This window comes from Xyrauchen texanus, chromosome 1 (assembly GCF_025860055.1).
Source record: "Xyrauchen texanus isolate HMW12.3.18 chromosome 1, RBS_HiC_50CHRs, whole genome shotgun sequence".
Taxonomy (NCBI): domain Eukaryota; kingdom Metazoa; phylum Chordata; class Actinopteri; order Cypriniformes; family Catostomidae; genus Xyrauchen; species Xyrauchen texanus.
The window spans coordinates 62,863,040-62,888,689 of NC_068276.1; the positions used below are offsets into that span (position 1 = coordinate 62,863,040).

Genomic DNA, 25,650 nt, shown 5'->3' on the forward strand with positions numbered 1-25,650 from the left:
CCCGAGCCTCCCAGGGCTCCGTCTCCCAGGGCTCTGTCTCCCAGGGCTCCGCCTCTCGAGCCTCCCAGGGCTCCGCCTCCCGAGCCACCTAGTGCTCCGCCTCCCAGGGCTCCGCCTCCCGAGCCACCTAGTGCTCCGCCTCCCAGGGCTCCGCCTCTCGAGCCTCCCAGGGCTCCACCTCCCGAGCCACCTAGTGCTCTGCCTCCCAGGGCTCCGCCTCCCGAGCCACCTAGTGCTCTGCCTCCCAGGGCTCCACCTCCCGAGCCACCCAGGGCTCTGTCTCCAGGGCTCCGCCTCCTGAGCCTCCCAGGGATCCGCCTCCCGAGCTTCCCAGGGCTCTGTCTACCAGGTTTCCGCCTCCCGAGCCTCCCAGGGCTCTGACTCCCAGGGTTCCGCCTCTCGAGCCTCTCAGGGCTCCGCCTCCCGAGCCACCCAGTGCTCTGCCTCCCAGGGCTCCGCCTCCCGAGCCACCCAGTGCTCTGCCTCCCAGGGCTCCGCCTCCCGAGCCTCCCAGGGCTCCGCCTCCCAAGCCACCCAGGGCTCTGCCTCCCAGGGCTCCGCCTCCCGAGCCACCCAGTGCTCCGCCTCCCAGGGCTCCGCCTCCCGAGCCTCCCAGGGCTCCGCCTCCCAGGGCTCCACCTCCCAGGGCTCCTGCCTCGCAAGCCTTCCAGGGCTCCGCCCCGCAAGCCTCCCAGGGCTCCGCCCCTCGACCCTCCCATGGCTTCAATTCCTGAGCCTTCTACGGCTCCGCCTCCTACAGCTCCGCCTCTAGAGCCTCCTACGGCGCCACCTCCCTCGGCTCAGCCTCCGAGCCACCGAGGGCTCTGCCTCCCAGGGACCAAGCCTTCCAGGACTCCGCCTACCAGGGCTCCGCCCCTCGACCCTCCCATGGATTCAATTCCTGAGCCTTCTACGGCTCCGCCTCCTACAGCTCCGCCTCTAGAGCCTCCTACAGCACCACCTCCCTCGGCTTCGCCTCCAGAGCCTTCCAGATCTCCGCCTCTAGAGCCTCCTACGGCGCCACCTCCCTCGGCTCCGCCACCAGATCCTTCCAGATCTCCGCCTTTAGAGCCTCCTACGGTACCACCTCCCTCAGCCCCGTCTCCCGAGCCTTCCATGGCTCCGCCTCTAGAGCCTCCTACAATGCCACCTCCCTCGGCTCCGCCTCCAGAGCCTTCCACGGCTCCGCCTCTAGAACCTCCTACGGCACCACCTCCCTCGGCTCTGCCACGGTCAGCGAGCCAGAGCCCACGCCTGCCACGGTCAGCGAGCCAGCGCCTGTAGCCTCGACCGTCCCAGAGCCAGCGCCTGTAGCCTCGACCGTCCCAGAGCCTCCCAGGGCTCCGCCTCCCGAGTCTTCCAGAGCTCTGCCTCTCCAGTCTCTCGAGCCTCCCAGGGCTCCGCCTCCCGAGCCTCCCAGGGCTCCGCCTCTCCAGTCTCCCGAGCCTCCCAGGGCTCCGTCTCCCAGGGCTCCGCCTCCCGAGCCACCTAGTGCTCCGCCTCCCAGGGCTCCGACTCTCGAGCCTCCCAGGGCTCCGCCTCCCGAGCCACCCAGGGCTCCGCCTCCCAGGGCTCCGCCTCCCAGGGCTCCGCCTCCCGAGCCACCTAGTGCTCCGCCTCCCAGGGCTCCGCCTCTCGAGCCTCCCAGGGCTCCGCCTCCCGAGCCACCCAGGGCTCCGCCTCCCAGGGCTCCGCCTCCCAGGGCTCCGCCTCCCGAGCCACCTAGTGCTCCGCCTCCCAGGGCTCCGCCTCTCGAGCCTCCCAGGGCTCCGCCTCCCGAGCCTCCGCCTCCCAGGGTTCCGCCTCTTGAGCCTCCCAGGGCTCTGCCTCCCGAGCCACCCAGTGCTCTGCCTCCCAGGGCTCCGCCTCCCGAGCCACCCAGGGCTACGCCTCCCGAGCCACCCAGTGCTCCGCCTCCCGAGCCTCCCAGGGCTCTGCCTCCCAGGGCCTTCCATGGTTCCGCCTCCTAAGCCTGCCCCTGACCTGTGGCCTCCTCCCAGGCCTCCTGACCCGGCCCCTGACCTGTGGCCTCCTCCCAGGCCTTCTGATCCGGTTCCTGTCCTGTGGCCTCCTCCCAGGCCTCCTGATCCGGTTCCTGTCCTGTGGCCTCCTCCCAGGGCCCCTGACCCAGTCCCCGTCCTGTGGCCTCCTCCCCGGCCCCCTGACCCTGTTCCTGTCCTGTGGCCTCCTCCCAGGGCCCCCTGACCCTGTTCCTGTTCTGTGGCCGCCTCCCAGGCCCTCTGACCCAGTCCCCGTCCTGTGGACTGCTCTGTCTGCCCCCTGTGCCCCCTTGGACTGCCTGTTTGCCCCCTTGGACAATTTGTTTTTTGTTTTTCTTGGGGGGTTTTTTGTTGTTGCTTTTTTGGAGCGTCTGGAATACGCTCCTTAAAGCGGGGGCTCTGTCATGTTCTCTGTTGTCTTTTGTTTTTGTACTGGTATTTTGAAGATTAGTTTAGTTCCTGTTTTCTGTTTGGTTTTTGTAGTCCTTTGTAGTTTCTTTTTATGATTGGTTTTCCCCTGATTAGTTCTCCTTCCCTGATTGTTCCCCAGGTGTTCCTTATTCCCTTGTTTGTTCCTTTTTGTATATAAGCCCTTTTAGTTTCCTTGTTAGTTCTTGCATGTTTTTGGTTTGTTGAGAATCTCTTTTCTCGGCATGGAGTTAGGCTCAGTCTCAATGGTAGCACGCCTCACAAACGAGTGCCTCACTTTCATCATTCAAAATAGGTACCGCTGTCCCTCTAAAACAGTTCCAGAGGCTCCTGGGCATATGGCATCCTCAGCCACACTCGCGCCGCTAGGGTTGATGCATATGAGGCTGCTTCAGCACTGGCTTCAGACTCGAGTCGCGAGATGGGCATGGCGCCACGGCACCTATCGTGTGGTCTTCACCCCCCTCTGCCGTCAATTATTTAACCCTTGGACAGACCTCTGTTTTCTGTGGACAGGAGTCCCCCTACAGCAGGTGTCCAGATTCATCGTGGTCACCACAGATGCCTCCAAACAGGGTTGGGGTGCCGTGTGCAATGGACATGCAACCGCAGGTTCCTGGACAGGCCTGCGGTTACTTTGGCATATCAACTGCCTAGAGTTGCTGGCTGTATTTCTTGCTCTGCGGAGGTTTCTCCCGCTGATCCGAGGCAAGCACATCTTGATCCGTTCAGACAGCACTGCGACGGTAGCATACATAAATCGGCAAGGTGGCATCATGTCACAACTCGCCCACCATCTCGTCCTTTGGAGTCAGCACCGACTGAGGTCGCTGCATGCCACTCATATCCCGGGCAGCCTCAACATGGCAGCGAACGCGCTGTCTCGACAGACTTTGCACAGCAGAGAGTGGAGGCTCCACCCCCAGGTGGTTCAGCTGATTTGGGACCATTATGGCAAAGCACAGGTAGACCTGTTCATTTCCCAAGAGAACTCCCATTGCCCGCTCTGGTACTCCCTCAAGTCGGAGGCTCCTCTTGGGACAGATGCGCTGGCACACAGCTGACCCTGTGGGCTGCGCAAGTACGCATTTCCCCCAGTGAGCCTACTTGCACAGGTGCTGTGCAAGGTCAGGGAGGATGAGAAACAAGTCACTCTATTGGCCCCTACTGACCCACTCAGACTTGGCTCTCAGATCTCATGCTCCTCGCAACAGCACCTCCCTGGCAAATTCCCCTGAGGAAAGACCTTCTTTCTCAGGGATGGAGAACCCGCTGGAATCCATGCCCAGACCTCTGGAACCTCCACGTCAGGCCCCTAGATGGGATGCGGAAGATCTAAGTAGTCTACCACCAGCTGTCATAGACACGATCAATCAAGCCAGAACTGGTGTTCTTCCCAATCTGAAGACGGGACCCCTTGTGTCACTACAATCGACACAACGTCGAGAGAGTGAGCGAAGGGGAAAGTCTAGGTTACTAGTGTAACCCCCGTTCCCTGATGGAGGGAACACTGTACCAAGCCACGGTTATGGCCGAAACTTATTCTCGGCTCCTCAGTGTAGAACCTGACTGAACAGATGCACTATTCCCGCCTTTATACCCGTATGTCCGGGGGCGGGACATGCAAATTCTGTTCGCCAGTTTTTCGTTGGGCTTTTCTCATACTCAGAGGTAACCGAGGCCCCTAGTGTCACTTCAATCGACACAATGTCTCGTTCCCTCCATCAGGGAACGGGTGTTACACTAGTAACCTAGATGTTGAATGGCATCGCTGAGCAAATTTTGTTTATCACAATCTCTCCTTTTGTGTTAAGAAAAAGAATGAAAGTCATATAGGTTTAAGGGTGACTTAACATAAGGTTTAAGGGTGACTTAATGACTGAATTTTCATTTTTGTTTGAACTAATCCTTTTAGAATCAACGGAATGTAAACTTAATGTTACTACATTTACATTTATGCATTTGGCAGACACTTTTATCCAAAGTGACTTATAGAGCCCTTATTACAGGGACAATCCCCCTGGAGCAACCTGGAGTTAAGTGTCTTACTCAAGGACACAATGGTGGTGACTGTGGGATTGGAACCAGTGTCCTTCTGATTACCAGATGAACCAGTTATGTGCTTAGACCACTACACCACCACCGCTCCTTACTATATTGTTTTGTGGAGTATCTGTTGTCAGATAGCTTCAAAGTAGCACAAAATATATTTTTATGATACTTTTTATTTTTTTAAACGATAACACGCAGATGCATCAGGGTTAGGGTTAGGGGTTTGCAGCAGTTAGGGTTAGGTTAGGGTTAGTGTAGGACTGCCCGATGTTTTCCGTGACTTAACAATCATGTCCATGTTAAATGGCCCTAATATTATCGTTGGACTTTACCAGTGTTTTCAGATGTAGCATTTGCAGTCAAATCATGAGATGTAACTTCTCAACAAGTGCTAATTACTACTGTGTTTACTCATTTTCCCAAACCATTCGGCAGGTAGAGACAAAACAGAAATCTCAGTATATATTATTTCTTTAGTTAGGGATAATTTTAGATAAAACTAAACTAAACTGAAAAGGACAAATTTAAAATGAAGTGGAAATAAAAACTAAATGAAAATTCGAAACAATAATAACTTTGGTCTTCACTTTCTTTAGTCTGTTTGAGTGGAGGGGAAAATCAGTAAATAACTGAAATGTCAACAGAACTCAATACGAAGTGTTTTGAAGGACAGTCTTCATACACTTAAAGCATATACTTTCATTCTGAAACCACTTTAAACTCTGTTCAGCAGTACACTAATCATTTAATATAGAAGGGTTTTTCTTACATATATATTGTATGGAGTTAACATATAGGAGTGGTGGCGTAGTGGGCTAAAGCACATAACTGGTAATCAGAAGGTCGCTGGTTTGATCCTCACAGTCACCACCATTGTGTCCTTGAGTAAGGCACTTAACTCCAGGTTGCTCCGGGGGGATTGTCCATGTAATAAGTGCACTGTAAGTCACTTTGGATAAAAGCGTCTGTCAATTGCATGAATGTAAATATATTGACAATTGTGTTTTCTTAGTTGTGAAAGTTAAAATAAGCTTAAAATATTGATGTTGAGTTTACGGTTACAATTTTAATTCAGATCCATAAACAGATTAATTTGGACTCGATTGTTTAAAGACTCGTACATGACTCAGACTCGAACAAAGCATTTGAGTTATTAAAGTGTGTCATTTGTATGGTTGAGAACAGAGTGACTTGAAGTAATATGTACCACTCACCTTATTTTACTCAAAACTGCCATTATAAAACCCATTGGAGATAAACAAAGTCATAGCATTATGAGATTAAAGGTGGAATATCTTGAGAATAAAGTCAAAATTACGAGAAACAGCATCATAATCACTACGTTAGAAGCAGAAATGGGTTTCCAAAGCTCTAAGTTAAACGTTAGTAGCACTTAAATTGTATTTACCACAGCACGTTTCCCAAAAGCATCGTTATCTAGCATCGTTAAGTAACACGTAAAAATTTGTGAAAAATAATTAGAGCTATGAACCGCTCTTAGGTCCATAAATTACTACACGTATTGATCTTGCAACTTTCATAGTTTATCAGATACAAAGGGGACATTTAATAAATTATATGAATATATTTTGATAATTGGAATACCATTGAACATAGTTTCAGAGGATACAAAATATTGATAAAATCGTATTGATATCAATAGGCAGTCTCCTCAGTCTGTGCAAGCGACATGATAGGTATAAATTAGGTCAAAAGATAGATCTAAATTTACATGACACATAATACAGTATAACATTTTATTGGGCTTCTTTAATAAGCATAATTGTAATAGAGGTAACCCGATCCTTCCGACAGGTAAAGTCCATAAAGTCGCGGGGTCCAGACGGCATTCCGGGCCGAGTCATCAGAGCGTGCGCGAACCAACTGGCTGGTGATTTTATGGACATTTTCAATCTGTCCCTCTCCCTGTCTGTAGTCCCCACATGCTTCAAAACGTCCATTGTGCCTGTACTGAAGCAAGCCGAAATCTCTTGTTTAAATGACTGGCGTCTTGTTGCTCTGACCCCCATCATCAGCAAATGCTTTGAGAGGTTAATCAGAGATTACATGATGATGCCATTGCATCTACACTACACACTGCTCTCTCCCACCTGGAGAAAATGAACACATATGTGAGAATGCTGTTTGTAGACTACAGCTCAGCATTCAACACCATAGTGCCCTCCAAGCTTGATGAGAAACTCCGGACTCTGGGCTTAAACAGCTCGCTGTGCAGCTGGATCCTGGACTTCCTGTCAGGTAGACGTCAGGTGGTTAGAATGGGCGGCAACACCTCATCATCACTGACCCTCAACACTGGAGCCCCGCAGGACTGTGTTCTCAGCCCACTCCTGTATTCCCTGAACACACATGACTGTGGCAACATATAGCTCCAATGCCATCATTAAGTTTGCTGATGATACGACAGTGGTAGGTCTGATCACTGACAATGATGAAAGAGCCTACAGAGAGGAGGTGCACACTCTGACACGCTGGTGTCAGGAGCACAACCTCTCCCTCAACGTCAGTAAAACCAAGGAGCTTGTAGTGGACTTCAGGAAGAAAGACAGAGAACAGCCCCATCACCATCAATGGAGCACCGGTGGAGAGAGTCAGCAGTTTCAAGTTCCTCGGTGTCCACATTACTGAGGAACTCACATGGTCCGTCCACACTGAGGCCATTGTGAAGAAGGCTCACCAGCACCTCTTCTTCCTGAGACAGCTGAGGAAGTTTGGAATGAACCACCACATCCTCACACGGTTCTACACCAGCACTGTAGAGAGCATCCTGACTGGCTGCATCACCGCCTGGTACGGCAATAGCACCGCCCACAACTGCAAAGCCCTGCAAAGGGTGGTGTGAACTGCCAGACACATCATCGGAGGTGAGCTTCCCTCCCTCCAGGACATATATAACAGGCAGTGTGTGAAAAAAGCTCGGAGGATCATCAGAGACTCCAGCCACCCGAGTCATGGGCTGTTCTCACTGCTACCATCAGGCAGGCGGTATCGCAGCATCAGGACCCGCACCAGCCGACTACATGACAGCTTCTTTCCCCCAAGCAGTCAGACTGTTGAACACTTGATCTATCAGGATCAATAATCATCACTGCACTTTATTAATCTATTATCTCACACCATACTGTCAAATATATTCTCCACAATACAAAAATGTATTTGAATGATTTGAATGGCAGCAGAAATGTATTGAACAAATTTGCTTAGAAGACACATGTGAGTAATGTGACCCTGCAGTTTAAAACTTAAATAGGCCAAAATAAATAATTCAAATATAGTTAAATGAATATAATTGCTTTATTGGGTTTGCTTAAAAGGTTTAATTTATTTATTGAAACATGAACAAATAAATTAAAATTATGCTACAAACTAAACGAAAAGCTATAAGAGTAACGAAGTGGTAAATCATCATGCAAGTATCCATCTCCAACAGGTGGAACACTACAAATTTAGATCTGAAGACAATTCTAAATGTTAACACAATGTTACGTCTGGATGGAAGTCATGAGAGCTGGATCTAGGTGTAGTGAAACAGTATAATAAAATAAACAAAGTGCAGAATAACAGGGTAAACACAGGAATAAAAGAAACATCCACGATGGGAAACCACAGGAACAGAGAAAACATACACAATGGGCACTGGACCATACCCAGGAGGTCAAAACACATAACAACGGACCAAGAACAACCAAACATCAGGGCATTACATACACAATGAATAATGAGTTAATGAAACACAGGTGAGGGCAATCAAGGACAGCAGGCAGTGGGGAGGGCAGGGAAATATGGGAAATGTAGTCCGGGAGGAACAGATGACGGGGAGAAACACAAGGCAAACAACAGTGAATCATGACAGAAAACAATATGTGTAGTAATTTTTGGACTTAAGAGCGGTTCATATCTCTAGTTCATTTACGAGCATTTATATGTGCTATTTAAGGATGCTACATAATGATACTTTTGGGAAACGTGCTGCAGTAAGTACAATTTAATGCTGCTAACGATCAACTTAGAGCTTCGGGAAAGCTGGCCGAAGCATCACCCATACCGAGCGGGACAGTGCGAACGTCTGTCAGGTTCTTTCTACTGAATCATTTACATTTCTACATAAGCACTGCTGTGTCCAGATCCCAATAATAACTTTGTGCTGATGTGCCAAAAGATGGAAAATGATTTCTTAGTTGCTAAATCCTAAAGTATGATTTAACTAAATCATCCACATCCATTTTTTGCAATGATAAAGCTGCTGGCTATCGTTGTGATAATGATGCAATGTGATATTGACACGTTTATGGTCATGTGACTTTATTCTCAAAATATTCTGACTTTAATCTCGTAATTTTGACTTTATTCTCAAAATATTATACCTTTTATCAAAAAAATCACCGTTGTTCCTACAGGACCAGTTTGAGAATCAGGATTGAGAAACACAAGTTTCTATATGATGTGTGTGTATATATACAGTATATATTATTTATCTGTCTTTGATACATTTTTAATTGTTTCACTTTCAGATTCAATAGATGATTGTGAATGCAGGATTGTTCTGCTGGGTAAAACTGGAGTTGGAAAGAGTGCAACAGGAAACACCATCTTGGGAAGAAAAGCATTTAAAGCAGAAACATCTCAAATCTCAATAACTCAAGAGTGTCAGAGACAAACAGCTGAAATCAACGGCAGAAACATCACTGTGATTGACACTCCAGGACTGTTTGATACTAAACTCAGTAATGAAGAGATCCAGAGAGAAATGACTAACTGCATCTCAATGATACTGCCAGGACCACATGTGTTCCTCTTACTGATACCAGTGGGACGATTCACTCAAGAGGAGGAAACATCAGTGAAGATAATACAAGAGACGTTTGGTGAACACTCTTCAATGTACACCATTGTGCTCTTCACCAGAGGAGATGATCTGGAGAATAAAACTATTGAAGAGTACCTGGGAACACCTGGATCTGCTTTGATGAATCTCATTGATCGATGTGGAAACAGATTCCATGTGTTCAATAATAAGACTGAAGACCGCACACAAGTTTCTGATCTACTGAAGAAAATAGACGACATGGTGAGAGCAAACGGAGACAGTTACTACTCATGTAAGAAGTTCAGAGACATGGAGAGAGCACGACAACAAAAAGAAAAGAAGAAGCTGATGGAGAGAGTGAAGCAACTGATCGGAGAGAAAGAAGATCTTCAGTCCAAACATGAAGAAGAGAGAAAGAGAAGAGAAGAGGAATTTAAAACAGAGATGAAGAGAGAACGAGAGGAATGGAAGAGACAGATTCAAGAGGAAAGACAGAGAAGAGAGGAAGAATTTAGAGAGAAAGATGAACAGAATAAGACAGAGATGAAGAGAGAACGACAGGAACGGGAGAGACAGATTCAAGAGGAAAGACAGAAAAGAGAAGAGGAATTTAGAGAGAAAGAAGAACAATATAAATCAGAGATGAAGAGAGAACGACAGGAACGAGAGAGACAGATTCAAGAGGAAAGACAGAGAAGAGAAGAGGAGGAAGAGAGAAGGAGAAATAAAGAACAAGAGATGTGGAATGAATATAATAAGAGACTTCAACAAGAGAATGAGAGAATGAAGATGATGATGGAGGAAGAGAAACAGAATCGAGACAGAAAGATAAAGAGAAGAGAAGAGGAATTTAGAAGAATAGAAGAAGAGTATGAGAGGAGGAGAAAGATGGATAATGAAATGTGGGATGAATATGATCAGAAACATAAACGAGAGAGAGAGAGAATGGAGAGAGAGAAAGAAGATCTTTTATTCAAACATAAACAAGAGAAAGAGAGAATGAAGATGAAGATAGAGGAAGAAAGAAAGAATCGTGACAAAGAGAAGATGAATATATAGAAGGAGAAGAACAATATAAGAGACATTACAGAAATACAGAAACTTGAGAGAGAGATGAGAGAGGATATGAAGAGAGAACAACAGGAATGGGAGAGACAGAAACAAGAGGAAAGAAGAAGAGAAGAAGAGGAAAAAGAAAAACACAAATCTATTGAACTTTATGAGAGAAAACCAAGTCCAGAGGGTAAGCACACAAACAAAATGATAAGCAAATTCTGAAAATGATCTGCAAATAATAATAATAGTATTTTTGTAAGTGTAAGCATTAACTTGTTTATATTTTACTTCTGTATATATTGTGTTTTCAGCACTATGTGAGGTAGCTACAGTATATTGTTGAGTTAATATCACTCATTTAAGGGGGAATTCACTAAGAATGAGAGTGTTTGCTTTTGGAAATATAGAGTATTTACTGCATCTCTCTGATATCTGGGGATTAAATAGATAGATTCATTAACTTCCACTGTGATGTTTATCTTTTAAAGGCCACATTCATTCTGATTAGTTATTGAGCTCAATGTCTTATCCAATTTTCATAAGAGCACTAATAATAATTGCACTTTTCATGCCAGTTCAAAGAACAAATGATCGTTTCATTTGTGTTTGCGCAAACTGTGTGTGTATTGAATGTAAATTATGTGCCGTAAAGCATGGTTTGTAAAGCATGATTTACCTGACGGCGAAAGCCTACGGTGCCACTGGACAGGCCGCCTCCGCCCTGCATGCCATCCGCCCTGCATGCATGGCCCTCCTGCAAGTTCACCAGGCCAAGGCGCTATAACATCTGCACTTGGGTAGTCCTGATCCTGACGTGCTGCAGGAACTGTTCTCAGCAACTGACCTCACCCTCTGGGCCACGAAGGTCACAGCATGGACACTCGGACAGGCGATGGCCACCCTCATGGTCCAGGAACGACATCTGTGGCTGAACATGGTTGAGATGCACGACACCGACAAAGCACGCTTTCTCAATGCCCCATCTTCCAGTTCAGCCTATTCGGCCACACCGTCGAGGACTTCGCCCAGCAGTTATCTGCGGTAAAGAAGCAGACAGAGGCAATCGAGCACATCATGCCTCGCCGCCGTTCCAACTTGAGCCGAGCCCCATCTGCTCGCCGAGGGCGTCCCCCTGCAGCTGCAAGGCAACAGGCAGTTCTGCCACTACCCGGGCCCAGCTCTCAGCCCCCAGTCTCCCAAACCTCATCGAGGATCCGGAAGGCTCCAAGACATTCCTGAGACGGACGACCCGAGTAACGGGTCGCCGTGGAGCTGGTAGACAGACCACTCCATCCCCAGTGGAGGGCTGGGTGGAGAATCCTTGGTTTCCTTCTTTTTCTTTGTCGCCCACATAGTCAATAAAAGAGCAGTTCCTTGGGTCATCTGACGGTGCACACACACACCGTTCTCACGGCGGCCCAGCACCAAACAGATACAGTCAAAGAATAAGCGGCACCTTGGACACAGACCTTTTGCCACCACACCAGCGACTGTATCACACGCAGACTCCCAGCAGACAGAGGACATCTCCACAGGACCTCCTCCTCTGTCACCAACCCGCCCCCTGCCGGGTACGTGGAGCAAGGTAAGTGCTTTGAGCAATACTACTAATACTACCTGCTACACAAGGATGCGATAGAGCCTGTTCCTCCAGCCGAGATGAAGAAGGGATTCTGCAGCCCTTACTTCATTGTACCTAGGAAAGGCAGTGGGTTGTGGCCAATCTTGGACCTGTGAGTTCTTAACCAGGCCTTACACAAACTCACATTCAAGAAGTTCACGCAGAGATATATCTTATCATGCGTTCGGCATCAAGATTGGTTTGCATCGGTAGACCTGAAGGACTTGTACATCCATGTATCGATCTTGCCCCGACACAGACCCTTCCAACAGTTCGTGTTCGAGGGCTGAGCGTATCAGTACAAGGTCCTCTTGTTCGGCTTGTCCCTGTACCCTTGTGTACCCTTCACGAATGTCAGAGTCAGGTTAAAGGAAGCGGGCATCCGCATACTCAATTACCATGATGACTTCTTGATCCTAGCTCACTCTCAAGAGTCACTGTGTGCCCACAAGGACCAGGTGCTCAGGCACCTCAACCGGTTAGGGCTTCATGTCAGCTGGGAAAAGAGCAAGCTCTCCCTGGTTCAGAGCATCTTTTTTCTCAATGCCAGCGTGCCTCAGTGAAGAAAAGCACACAGTCAGTGCTGAATTGCCTCACATTATTCAAACCAGGCACCGCGGTCCCTCTAAAGCAGTTCTAGAGTCTCCTGGGGCATATGGCATCCTCAGCAATGGTTGCGCCTCTCGTGTTGATGCATATGGGACCGCAACAGCACTGGCTTCAGACTCGAGTCCCAAGATGGGCATGGCGCCACGGCACATACCGTGTGATTTTCACCCCTTTCTGCCATCAGCTACTCAACCCCTGGACAGACCTCTGCTTTCTGCGGACAGGAGTCCCCCTGCAGCAGGTGTCCAGATGTGTTGTGGTCACCACAGACACCTCCAAACTGGGTTGGGGCACCGTGTGCAATGGGCGTGCAGCCGCCAGTTCCTGGACAGGACCATGAGTGCATTGGCACATCAACTGCCTAAAGTTGCTGGCTGTATTTCTTGTACGTCTTGATCTGTTCAGACAGCACCACAACTGTAGCGTACATAAATCGCCAAGGGGCCCATGTTTCTTCAGGTCCGAGTACGTAGAACTTGGTAATACGGGACATCAGACAGGGTGTACCGCTTGTGCATAGTGCCTTTCCCCTATTCCAAGCCGAACCCATGTGCCTTTACCCCAGGTGAGTACACAAAAGCTTGCGCTCCCTGGATATCATTCCTCCATAGCCCTCTGGCTCATGAATTTGGCGGAGGAATCGTGAATTTGGTGGACCGAACCCATTACAGGTACTAATTACTCTGTACTGGAATAGGTTCTCCACAGCTATCGGTCATCACGATTACCCCCTGTGTTGTATTTTCAAAGGTATGGTCCCCCTGCTGCGGACCCACGTCTCCCTTGGGCAGCTCCCTCTGCTTCTAGTCGCTGTGTTTGTAGAGCTCCTCCCTCCCCAGGTAGGACCTAGCTCTGCGCCACTTCCATGTGGGGCTTGTAAGCCCATGTGATGTATTTGCCACATGTGACCTCGTCAGCCTGGGAAGGATGTGGTCACCTCTGGGTCTTTTCCCCCTGAAAGAGTAGGATCGAAAAAAGATCACCTTACCCGATGCGTGCTATAGTGTTAGATGGCCCCAGCCACTTCTAACAGCCCTATGGTAAACATAGAGATAGAAAACGCCACGGCTGGCACAGCCTGCTCCCATGCTTGGCACGTCGCTTGTTCCCCCCTCAAGAGAAGAGGGATGACGGGAACCTAAAAAGTGTATGACATTTTTATCACACAACAGCTTGCTTGCACCTGCAGCAGCATTTCACGTAACACGATTCAGTGTCATGGTGTTATTGGATAGGGACCCCTAGTGTCACTACAACTACTGTCGTAACCCCCTTTTCCTGATGGAGGGAACGAAACATTGTGTCCCTCTTGCCACAACACCGTACCAACCACTGTAACGGCCGTACCCATATGTCCGCGGGAGGGACATGAAAATTCTGTTCGCCAATTCTCATTGGCCTTTTCTTAAAGCTCAGAGGCAACTGAGGCTCACAAGATAGACCACTAGTGTCACTTCACCGACACAACGTCTCGTTCCCTCCATCAAAGAATGGGAGTTACGACAGTAACCTAGTCATTGCATGGGGTCATGTCACTGAATCAGAAATGATACCCAATAAAGAATATTTATGAGAGCAAGCTGCTGCTAGGTGCTTCCAAATGGAAGGCCCATTTTATTCACAATCTACGCCCAATGAGCTCATATTTATTATGTAAGTTTCATTAAGGAGACACTTCAGGTGAAATAATCAATTTAAATTGAATGGAACTTCTCAATGGAGATGTCAATAGTACTGGTACTTGGGTAAGTCTCCGCCATTACCTGATTTGCATACAGTGCATCTGGAAAGTATTCACAGCACTTCACTTTTTCTACATTTTGTTATGTTACAGCCTTATTCCAAAATTGATTAAATTCATTATTTTCCTCAAAATTCTACAAACAATACCCCATAATGAGGAACGCGATGGTCGCCGTGGAGCTGGTAGACAGACCACTCCATCCCCCAGTGGAGGGCTGAGCGGAGAATCCTTGGTTTCCTTCTTTTTCTTTGCCGCCCACATTGTCAATAAAAGAGCAATTTCCTCATTCCTTGGGTCATCTGATGGTGCACACACACCGTTCTCAAGGTGGCCTTGCACCAAACAGATATAGTCAAAGAATAAGTGGCACCTTGGACGCAGACCTTTTGCCACCACACCAGCGACTGTATCACACGCAGACTCCCGGCAGACAGAGGACGTCTCCACAGGTGCCCTGGGACACAACTTTGCCTTCCGACGCAAAACTACCAATACTACCTGCTACACAAGGATGCGATAGAGCCTGTTCCTCCAGCTGAGATAAAGAAAGCAAACTCCAGGTGGGCTGTCATGTGCCTTTTACTGAGGAGTGGCTTCCGTCTGGCCACTCTACCATACAGGCCTGATTGGCGGAGTGCTGCAGAGATGGTTGTTCTTCTGGAAGGTTCTCCTCTCTCCACAGAGAAACGCTGGAGCTCTGTCAGAGTGACCATCGGGTTCTTGGTCTCCTCCATTGTGCTCATTGGGACCTTCTATGCTGCAGAAATGTTTCTGTACCCTTCCCCAGATCTGTGCCTCGATACAATCCTGTCTCAGTGGTCCACAGACAATTCCTTGGACTTCATGGCTTGGTTTTTGCTCTGACATGCACTGTTAACTGTGGGACCTTATATAGACAGGTGTGTGCCTTTCCAAATCATGCCCAATCAACTGAATTTACCACAGGTGGACTCCAATCAAGTTGTAGAAACATCTCAAGGTGTCATGGCAAAGGGTGTGAATACTTATGTACATGTAATTTTTTTCTTTTTTTTATTTTTAATAAATTTGCAAATATTTCATACAAACTTCTTACACATTGTCATTATGAGGTATTGTTTGTAGAATTTTGAGGAAAATAATGAATTTAATCCATTTTGGAATAAGTCTGTAATATAACAAAATGTGGAAAAAGTGAAGTGCTGTGAATACTTTCTGGGTGCACTGTATGTGACAGACACGATTTAGATGTAAAAAAAAAGAATGATGACCATTTTGTCTGGAAAAACTTTACATTTTCTCTGCATTTTGGGAAGTCTGATTTCTCTCTGTATTTTTTAGTGTCTAAATGAATTACTGTCGTTTTCAGATGATGATTCGGGATGTCTGAGGATCTTTCTGATTGGGAGGACAGGAGATGGAAAGAGTGCAACAGGAAACACTATTCTAGGAAGGAATGAGTTTCTGAGCCAATCTAGCCCAGATTCTGTGACGAATGATTTTCAGAAGGGCGTTGGTGAAGTTAATGGTAGAAAAGTAGCTGTTGTTGATACTCCAGGACTCTTTGACCCAACACTGTTAAATGAACAAGTGCAGGAATGTGTTTCACTGTCAGCACCTGGACCTCACGTCTTCATCATTGTGGTGAGAGTAAATACCAAAGAGAAGATCCCCACTATCGATCTGATAAAGAAGATGTTTGGTCCAAAGGCAGCACAGTTCTGCATTGTTCTCTTCACTAGAGGAGATGAACTTAAAGATGAATCTATAGAAGATTATGTGAAGAGAAGCAACTCTGCAGAACTCAAGAAACTGATCTCAGACTGTGGAAACAGATTCTTGGCTTTTAATAATGAAGAAAAGGAAGATTGCACTCAAATTACTCAGCTATTAAATATGATAGAAGAGGTTAAAGAATCTAATCAGGACCGATTCTTCACTAATGAGATGTTTGAGTAGGCGGAGATTAAAAAGAAAATAGAAACACTGAAAGAGAAAGAGAAAGAAATTCAGATTCAAATTGAGGAGTTAATAGTTAGAAAAGAGATGGAAATGGAAAACACGAGAGAGAGACTGAAGGAAAAGAAACAAAAGACAGATGAGGAAAAAGTACAACTGGAGAACAAGTTCAAAGAAAAAGAGGAAACTCTCAGAAAAACATTTGAACAGAAAGAAAAATCTGAAATAAAAAATCAAGAGTTAGAAGACCAGAAACGATCAGAAGAGGAAAAACTGCAAAAAGCTGAATATGATGATAAAATAGAAAAGATGAAAAGAGAGATTGAACATCAGAGATCACAGCATGAATATCAGCAGAAAGAAAGAGAAGAGGAGGATGGAAAGACAGAAGAGAAATACAAACAGGATCTAGAAAAGATGAAAAATGATCAAGAACGCATCATGACAGAGATAACAATGAGACAAGAAGAGGAAAATAAAAAGAGAGATTTGGAGATTCAGGAAGTAGAGAAGGAGAGAAAAGATTGGGAGAGAAAAATAAAAGTGACTGAAAATGAGAAAAAAGAGATTCAAGAGGACATTAAACGACAGCACAGAGAATGGGAGGAGGAAATGAAAAGAAAGATGAGAGAACGAGAGGAAGAGGACAGAGAGAGAAAAGATAAAGATGAAGAAGAACTGAGAGAGAAACAACAGGAACTGGAATATAAAAGAAAAACATTTGAAAGAGAGAGAAAAGAAGAAAGAAATATGAGTCTGGAGGAGAGACAGCGATGGGAAGAGAAAGAGAGAGAATATGAAGAAATGAAAATATATAATGAACGTCTGGAGCGACAGAGAAAAATAGAGTATGAGAGAAGAAAATGAGAGAATGATGAGAGAAGAAAACAGAAAAGAAGGAGATGGGAGAAAATGATTGAAGATCTTAAACAGGAGCAACGAGACGAGATCAAGAGAAGAAATAAAAGAGAGAGAGAGAACACAGAAAGAGCAGAAAAACAGCATGAAGAAATGATAAAGGAATACGATCAGAAAATAAAGGAGATGAAAAAACAAGAAGATGAAATCAGAAAACAAACAGAGTTCATGGAGAGAAAAAAGCAAATCATTCAAGAGCTCATTGAAAATCTTAAAGAACAGAGAGCGAGATGGTGTTCTGTCATGTGAATCATTTGTATAATTTGGATGTTGCTGATCAATAAGCCAAATAAATGGCACTTGTCTTTTGAATGACATGTTCTGTATGTGTGAAGGGTTTCTCTGTATTTCTTTTATTATATCTGCACTTAATCAGCTGATCACATCCGCTCTTAAAGGGCCCCTGTCTAATCAATGGTGATGTCTACACTGGAAGCATACGTTGTGGTCCATCACGCCGACAGTAAACGGGTGTCCCGTTCCATTTTGTGTGGTGGCACTGCTACTGCCAACAACGCATTCAGTGTAGACAAGGTGTAATGCTGTCATTTTCAGCTCATTATGAAGACCTTGATCAGGGTAAACTGTGTATGACAGCTGTCCAACAGAACAAGATTTGAATAGTCTTGCATTAAAACAATTATTCACAATTATCTTTCTGTTGATGAAACAGAACATGAATTACACCAGACTTTCAAAAACAAATAAATACTATTGGAATTAATTTGCTAGAAGATTCTGTAAATTTATATTTTCTGCCAATTCTTTCATATGTCAGGCTTTACAGGGTTAATGATAGTTTTAAAAGAAATGTCAGTTTACTCACTGAATTATTAGTACAATGTCCACATTAATCTATATTATTCTGAAATGAAACTGTACTTTCACATATTCATTTATTTACTGGTTTATTTTATCCTCATTCACAACAATCATGTGACGCTGTTTGTCCATCACCAGTGAGATTCTGAAAACTTTCAACAGTAACTAAACCATACATTTAAACCATTTTACAATACATACAAATTATATTTTTAATCATTGTTTATAAAGTCATTATTGTTCATAATTAATCACCTCAATGTGTCAGATCACTTACGGATAAACTTACAGCAAGGCCGTAAACATGTCTTGAACACTGAACCAAACCATTTTGGGGGTCATGGGTGTTGAGGTCACACATATAATGGTCCTTTTTGGTGCTTTAATATAGTAAAGGCGCTGAATGCATGAATTTTATTCCAAAATTGTATAATTTTTGGTTTTAAAAGAAACAGGTTTTTTTTTTTTTAAGTTCACACAGTTCAAGACAAACACTGTGTCTGCATTGCTAACAATTCACCTGTTTCTGTCATCTTTTCTTACTTTATTTGTGCTGTATCAAAGAAAAGACGAATATAATTACAATTTCTTTTCATCTTTCATGTGTCTGTAAAATGACATGACTGTGTCAGCTGACTAGCAATAAATAAAATACACAAAATGATTTACTGCCCTCAAGTTGTTCCTGATTGTGTTTTTCCCCCCCAGTACAATCTTAATAAACCAAAGAATCCTAATGCTGATCTTTTCCATGCAAACACAGTTTATATTGAGCACTGCTGTCAATGTCCAACGAGGGGAAAAAAGAATTATAAAAATATCATAATAGTCCACACAACACAAAGCTGTTGTGTTGCCCCAGAAAGCTTGAAATGCACTTGTCATATGGACGACTGTTATTTCGAACGACCCCCCTCCTCTGCCGCCTCCTCTCTGCCAAAGGTCCTTTTTTTTTTTAATGATTATTAAAATATCATCCTTTACACAAGTCACATGCACAGCAACTGAAGTTAAGCACTCAGAGCAAAATCTGTGAGCACGGTAAAGTTAGTTTGACATTCGTTGCACATTCGGTTTGGCAGATGTAAGGGACCGTCTGAAAACTTTTTTATCCTTTTATTGATTAAGTAGTAAGTCCTTCTATCCTCTAAAATTGATTACTGTACTTATATAATTGATCATACTGTAATATTATCACCTGTAGTATGTTTGTCTGTCTTCTGGGAAGTTATAAGAAAAATAAAAAAATAAAATAAAAAGAAAATTATGTGCACGTGAATTGAATGAATGAGTGGACATCTCCTGTGTTTTAGCATAGTGAGTGGAGTTTTCAGATGCTCCCTTACATCTGCCAAACCGAATGTACAACTTTCCCGCGCTAAATCAGTGAGGCCAACGACATCCAGCTGGATAGTGAGTATGGCGCGAAAAGAGCAGGAGAGACGGAAGAGAAAGCAGACACTCTCTCTCTCTGATTTTCTGGGGGTAGAACAGAGTATCTCCTCACAAAACTATTGCAATGCAGATACATCAATCATGCAAGACCTATATTGTACAGCAGGTGGCGGTCATACAGTACTCCTATGCAGCGAATGGCCACAAGTGAATATTGATGGCAAGTCCATTTTCTCCGTTTGCAGTGCAGAGCTAAAACTCTTATTTTTCCGGATAATTTTATGCTGTTGTTCGCATTGATTTTTAAAGCCATATTTCCCAGGAAGCCCTCTCTGCAGCCCGCTTTATTCTTAGATATTGTAGAGATTGTATGCTGTTGGTCACATTATTGTTTCTAAATGTCACTAATATTTATTTTTTCTTCCCTCTAGACTTAATGTCCCCGAAATGTCGCCCGCATACTTTCCCCTCACATAAGCATTAGCATAAGTTTTCACTCTACCGGCGCAAGTGCAGCCCACTCTCCAGTGACCATGGATCTAACTTTTTACTGATTATTTCTTATTCACAGGGGTGTGAAATGTTTCCCTAGTATAATATGTGCTCAGATTTTCAAAAGCCATGGACAGATGTGCAGTCCACCAATAAACTTAAGCGACAGCAGTAGAAACGCCCCACTTCACTGAACAGAGACAGCAAGACTCACTCCTAACTATTATAAAAATTATGAACTATTTAAACTAGGGCTGTCAATTTAACACGTTAATTCAGTGTGATTAATTTGACTAAAAATAATGGGTTAAAAAAACACAATTAATCGCAATGCCCACACTGATATGGAAGATTGCTGAGAAATGCTTGTAGTACCACCTGTTTACTCCAGAGGGCAGTAAGTGAAACTTCAGCTGTATGAGCAACACACAGTTTATACAGTGAAGAAACACTTCAGCAGCATTAACACAAATGTGCGTTACGTTCTTGTGTTCAAAAAACTTGGAGCGCAAATCCAAACTAAGGGATCTCAAGATGTGTTCTAAGTATTAAACTTAAACCCGAGATGCTACACAAGCGTGTTTGATGCAGGTGTAAATTGACGGTCCTTAAACAAGCCCTCATAATAAATCTCCAACTGATTGACAAATTCACTTGTGTAATGGTTTGCTGTGAACTGTGTGTCAACGATTGACTTATGATCAATAATATGGTAGTAAACAATAAATTGTATTCTAAAGCTGCTTTTTGTATTGACTTATTAATGATGAACTCTTCTGCTACAAGAATTATCTGGATATCTTTTATTTATATATATTTAAAGATAACTATGTATAATTATTTCATAATTATATATTGAGTTATTGTTATATGAGGGGATTTCTCAGCAAATATTTGTATATGCGATTAATCACGATTAATTAATCGGGACACCATGTAATTAATTAAAATACAAATTTGTATCGATTGACCACCATAATTTAAACACATTCTAACAGCATGAAAGATCAATATGAAGTCATTCATAATTATAACACATTTCCACAGGACAAGGAATGGCAATAAAATGAAGAATTTACAGATATTTACAAAGCATTTTCTGTTGCTGTTGCTGACGGCATGCTGCACAAGTGTTTGCAGCCCGCTAGCCTGCTTAGCATTGCTTATTCTTATTCTCATACGTTCATCATTTTATCCTTTGCCATTTTACCATGTGCTTTGGGTTTTTCCCCTATCCTACTGATTCATCTGTTTGTATTTTTCCTGTTGCTGCTGGTGCCAAGCTCAAGTCTGTGTTTGGAGCCTGCTAGCTGTTTTAGCATCACTTATTTATCTGTTTTCAGCTTTTAATCCTTCATATCTGCCATTTTTCAGCACACATCAGGTTTTCTCCTGCACTATTTTCCTATCGCAGTTCAACCCACTTTTTATTTTATCGCGATTAAACTGTGTGCATTTTACAATGCGCATCCAGTTTCTCCTCTGTGTTATACAGATTATTACATCGATCTAAAAGCAACAATAATTAAGAACAACCATAACAACAAACAATTGCATGAGGGATTCACATAGATCTCAAATCCTCACCGCTTAGAAACAACCAACAACAACAAACAATTGTGGTAAGTCATGGTATCCGCTCATGTTATTGCTTCCTGCATTGCATGTCACATGTTTACTATAGTTTCTTTCATCAGCACTGAGGGATTTACATGTGATGAATGTAAGGAATTAGGCTGAGGGAGAAGGTTAATAAGCTAGAGACACGCATCCGAACGCTAGTGGAGGTCAATTAGAAAGAGAATCTGGTAGATACTGTTTTGGATGCATGTAGTACAGCGAGCAACACACACACTTTGGTTTGACTTTGACGTCTCGGTGGCATACTCGCTCAGCAAAGCGTCACCACTCTCCCATTCCTGTTAGGGTTTCCAATCGATTCTCCCCACTCAGTGATACACCCACTGAGAATCATGTTGAGTTTTTGCTGAGTTTTTGGGGTAGACCTGACCTGCTAAAGAGAGACAGACTCCATCCCTCCAGAGAATGTGCCGCTCTCCTTTTTAGTAATTCATCTCAAGTCTCAAGTTATTCATGTCAGATGCCCGAGCCCTTGTTATCGGTGATTCTATTGTAATGAATGTGGAAATGGAGACTCCAGCCACCATTGTTAAATGCATTTTTGGGGCTCGGGCATCTGACATCAAATAAAATTTACAAATGTTGGCTAATGCTAAACCTAGATTTTCTAAAATTGTTATTCGTGTCGGCACTAATGATGTCCGGCTTTGCCAGTCGGAGATCGCTAAAGATAATGTTAAAGAGGTTTGTGAACTTGCAAAAATTATGTCAGACACTGTAATATGCCTAAGTCCACTCCATGCTCGTTGTGGTGACGATGTTTATAGTAGATAAGGTGTCACTGAGTTTTTGGGGTAGACCTGACCTGCTAAAGAGAGACAGACACCATCCCTCCAGAGAATGTGCCGCTCTCCTTTTTAGTAATTCATCTCAAGTCTTAATAGTGATAGTATTTGACTAACTGGGGCCCAGGTCAGGAAGCAGACAAACTGGTTAATCCGAACATCTGCTGGCTGACTTGAGACCTCAAACAGGTCACATAAACTTCAACACATAGAGAGTGTATCACCTAGATATCATATAGGTACCAAGTCTGTTCCCCAAACCACCAAACAAAATTATTTTTAAGATAAACATCATATAAAAAGATAGGGCTACTAAACGTTAGATGTCTTTCAACCAAAGCACTAATTGTAAATGAAATTATTACAGATCATAGATTGGATGCGCTCTGTTTGACTGAAACCTGCCTTAAACTGGATGAATGTATTAGTTTAAATGAATCTACTCCCCCAGGTTATTGTTATAAACATGAGCCTCATCTGAAGGGTCGAGGAGGAGGTGTTGCTACAATTTACAGTGAAGTTTTTGGTGTTACTCAGAGGACAGGATATAAATATAAGTCTTTTGAACTAATAATGCTTACAGTTTTTCTCAGTCGCTTTGGTACATTTCTCAGATCACATCTGAAATTCTCAAAACTACTTGTTCAAACTCCACATCATCTAATCACTTGTGCACCATAAAAGCAATTTCTAACTCTTTTGAACAAATTGCCAATGCTTTGGTACATTCATGCAATTGGTTATGTACAATTGTCTGCTGTTTCCTAAATTGAGTGAATGATTTGTGAAGACATGCCAACAAATTTCTGCTCTTTGATGATGCCTGAATGATAATAAAATGGAAGTATGCCATGAGATGGGAATTACTCGCTGTATGACCTGATCATAGCGAAATGCCTTACGCTGGTGGTAGATAATCTGATGAATAGGGGAAGCGGTGCGGAACCTACCGCTAGGTGTCAGAGGCACGCCACAACAGTGGTGCTAGCGATGAGAACATGGAAGTACGTCTGGAGTAATAAAATGCTGCGTTTTATGGATCACGTAAGTGCACCCTTGGAGGCGCTCTGGGAACCTAATTGAATGTTGTACTGAACGAAGTAACAAGACTTGGTGAAGGCTATATTAACCCATTGATACGTATTTGTTTGCACTCGGAGTGACGTCACTCTGCTTATGTTTAATACATTTGCATTTTGATATATGCATGCATGGATATGCGATTAATGTTAACGGATTATACGTCTTTTCGAAGGTCTAAGTGTTCGACGTTGATATCCGATCTCTGTTGCATGATAGCAGTCATCCAGAAACAGCAATTTGTTTATTTGTGCCAGAAGTGCGGATGACAACATGCAATATCAAAAACGGGACTTTATACCTTATTATGAAATATGAATCGAGTTCAGCCTGCTTGGGTCAATTGTTCATGACAGAGTTCATTCTATAACGTCCAGTAGCACTTGTACGCAATTATAAATCTTGATATGTTCTCCATTGTTTACATGAGATCTCGCCTGGAAGAATTACACCGTCGTTCTTCGTCAGACTATGCAATCTGAGCAGCATTCCCATGGTAAAACTGTATATTATCTTGTATATGAAGTCTTCTAAACAGAATGAGCCCATCTCAAAATACAAAACTTTTTTTTTTTTTTAAGAGTAGTTTTTTGCTTTAAAATAACAACATATATTAATTCTGAAACTTGAGAAGTGAAGCCCAAAGTGTCTTCTTTCAAAAGATACTACAACTGTGTCCATACTCCAGGGGGGCCAGTAGATACAGCCATTTAAGTTGGGTATGTAATTTGCATGGTTTGTGCTCGGGAAGGGGGGGCGCACATAGACGGGTGAAACTGTGTTGTCATGCTCCCTCAGAATGCTCACATCATGGGCTCGGCCTTCCTAGTAGTGCATAGGGCCGCAAAATGGGGGAATCTTACTGAATGAGTAATGAGAGCCCGTATGATAAGCATTGACTGTACATGATGATATGCATGAATAATTATCTTAATTCCCCAATGGGGAATGCTCGGGCATGCAGACTGTGAATGACAAGTGAATGAACCTTGACCGAGTTGCCCTCATGAGATTGCGAGATTGCCTGCCATACTATGAGAGTGAATGCGCTGTTGACATGAAATACTGGCTTTTGATATTGATGCAAATGCGTTAAGATGAACAGGCAACGTTGCAACTTTGTGATGAACGGGTAGCATGGCAACGGAAGGTCTAGACCAATGACTAGATCTGAATGCATTTGAAGGACATGAAAATGACTTGGCTTATTTCTGATGGAAGCCGGCTGCTGCCTGAGCTGATGATTTTGCAGGATTCGCGGGTGCGCACTCCTTCCGCGCCGGGTCGTGCAATGCGATTGAGAGAGATCTCCTGAGTGAATGAGATATGGGTGAAGATCCGGGCACACAGAAACAGCAATGTGATAGATTGTGAGCGGACTTATAAAGCATTGGCTTACGTGCGATTGGCTAGGAGTTACCCAGCTAATGATGTGATGATGTACACCTGCTGGTCTTCCCGCTAGAACTGCGCTCCACTTCCATTTCCATGCGATGCTCTAAACCCTGTATGATTACTCCGGAGCACTCGTAAATCTATGAGCATTTTCAAGTACTACTTACTCACTACCGATGGCTTTGGGAAACAGGCTGCAAAACTAAGATAAATCTTAAAATGGATTCTATGAAATAATTCTATGATCTCTCGCTCTGATACTCTACTCATCTCCTGTTTACTGGCACTCAACACTGGAGGACACAGAAGCATACACTGACATTATCTCTTCAGGCTACACAACATCCCCAGACAAAACAATTACATTCTCAATAATATGAATCTATATAAAAATAGTGTTTTTTTTTTTGTTTGTTTTTTTATATTATGTAACAAATACAGGAAGAAATCAAGAGAGCAGGATCTAAGTGCAGCTTTGATTTAATAGGAAGATAAAATAAAACTCCAGATAAAAAACTTTGAAAACACAGGAACAAACTAAAACTCGGTAACAGAACAAAATTCACATCCATGGGGATAACAGGAAATAACAAGGACATTAAATACATTGGGGCAAACAAGGTAAACGAGAAAGAGCTGGGAACAATAAGAGCAGGAACAGAGACACAAGAAGATAAATGAGACTTAAATCTAAAAGTCTCTTAAACACCTAGTGACCTCAGGTGGCCACTAGGGCAAAAGCCTCAGGTGTGTTTGATCTTCTCACACATTTGCTCTGAGTGCTGTGCAAAAATATTTATGTTAAAATCAGTGAACTCAAGTTGTTCAACTGTGTACAGTGAAAT

At 44.1% G+C, this 25,650-nt stretch overlaps 2 protein-coding genes across 2 annotated transcripts in view; both read left to right on the forward strand.

Moving 5' to 3' along the window:
- The window catches only part of LOC127649499 (GTPase IMAP family member 8-like), a 52,471-nt gene extending 33,800 nt beyond the window's left edge, over positions 1 to 18,671 (forward strand). The window contains exons 5-6 of the mRNA XM_052134629.1: positions 9,014 to 10,552; positions 15,688 to 18,671. Of these exons, the coding sequence (XP_051990589.1) occupies positions 9,014 to 10,368 (1,355 nt within the window). The 3' untranslated portion in view covers positions 10,369 to 10,552; positions 15,688 to 18,671. The remainder of the gene's footprint in view (positions 1 to 9,013; positions 10,553 to 15,687) is intronic.
- LOC127645737 (GTPase IMAP family member 9-like) lies at positions 10,435 to 16,277 on the forward strand. The gene is made up of 2 exons (XM_052129402.1): positions 10,435 to 10,552; positions 15,688 to 16,277. Exons 1-2 carry the CDS (start codon positions 10,435 to 10,437, stop codon positions 16,275 to 16,277), a joined length of 708 nt encoding a protein of 235 aa, XP_051985362.1.
- Positions 18,672 to 25,650: the final 6,979 nt, after the last annotated feature.

Bases quoted from the DNA above. Each gene is read 5' to 3' on its own strand.
- LOC127645737 (XM_052129402.1), top strand. From the start codon at position 10,435: ATGAAGAGAGAACAACAGGAATGGGAGAGACAGAAACAAGAGGAAAGA. The intron at 10,553-15,687 runs GTAAGCACACAA...TGTCGTTTTCAG, and splicing joins GAGAAAACCAAGTCCAGAGG to ATGATGATTCGGGATGTCTG.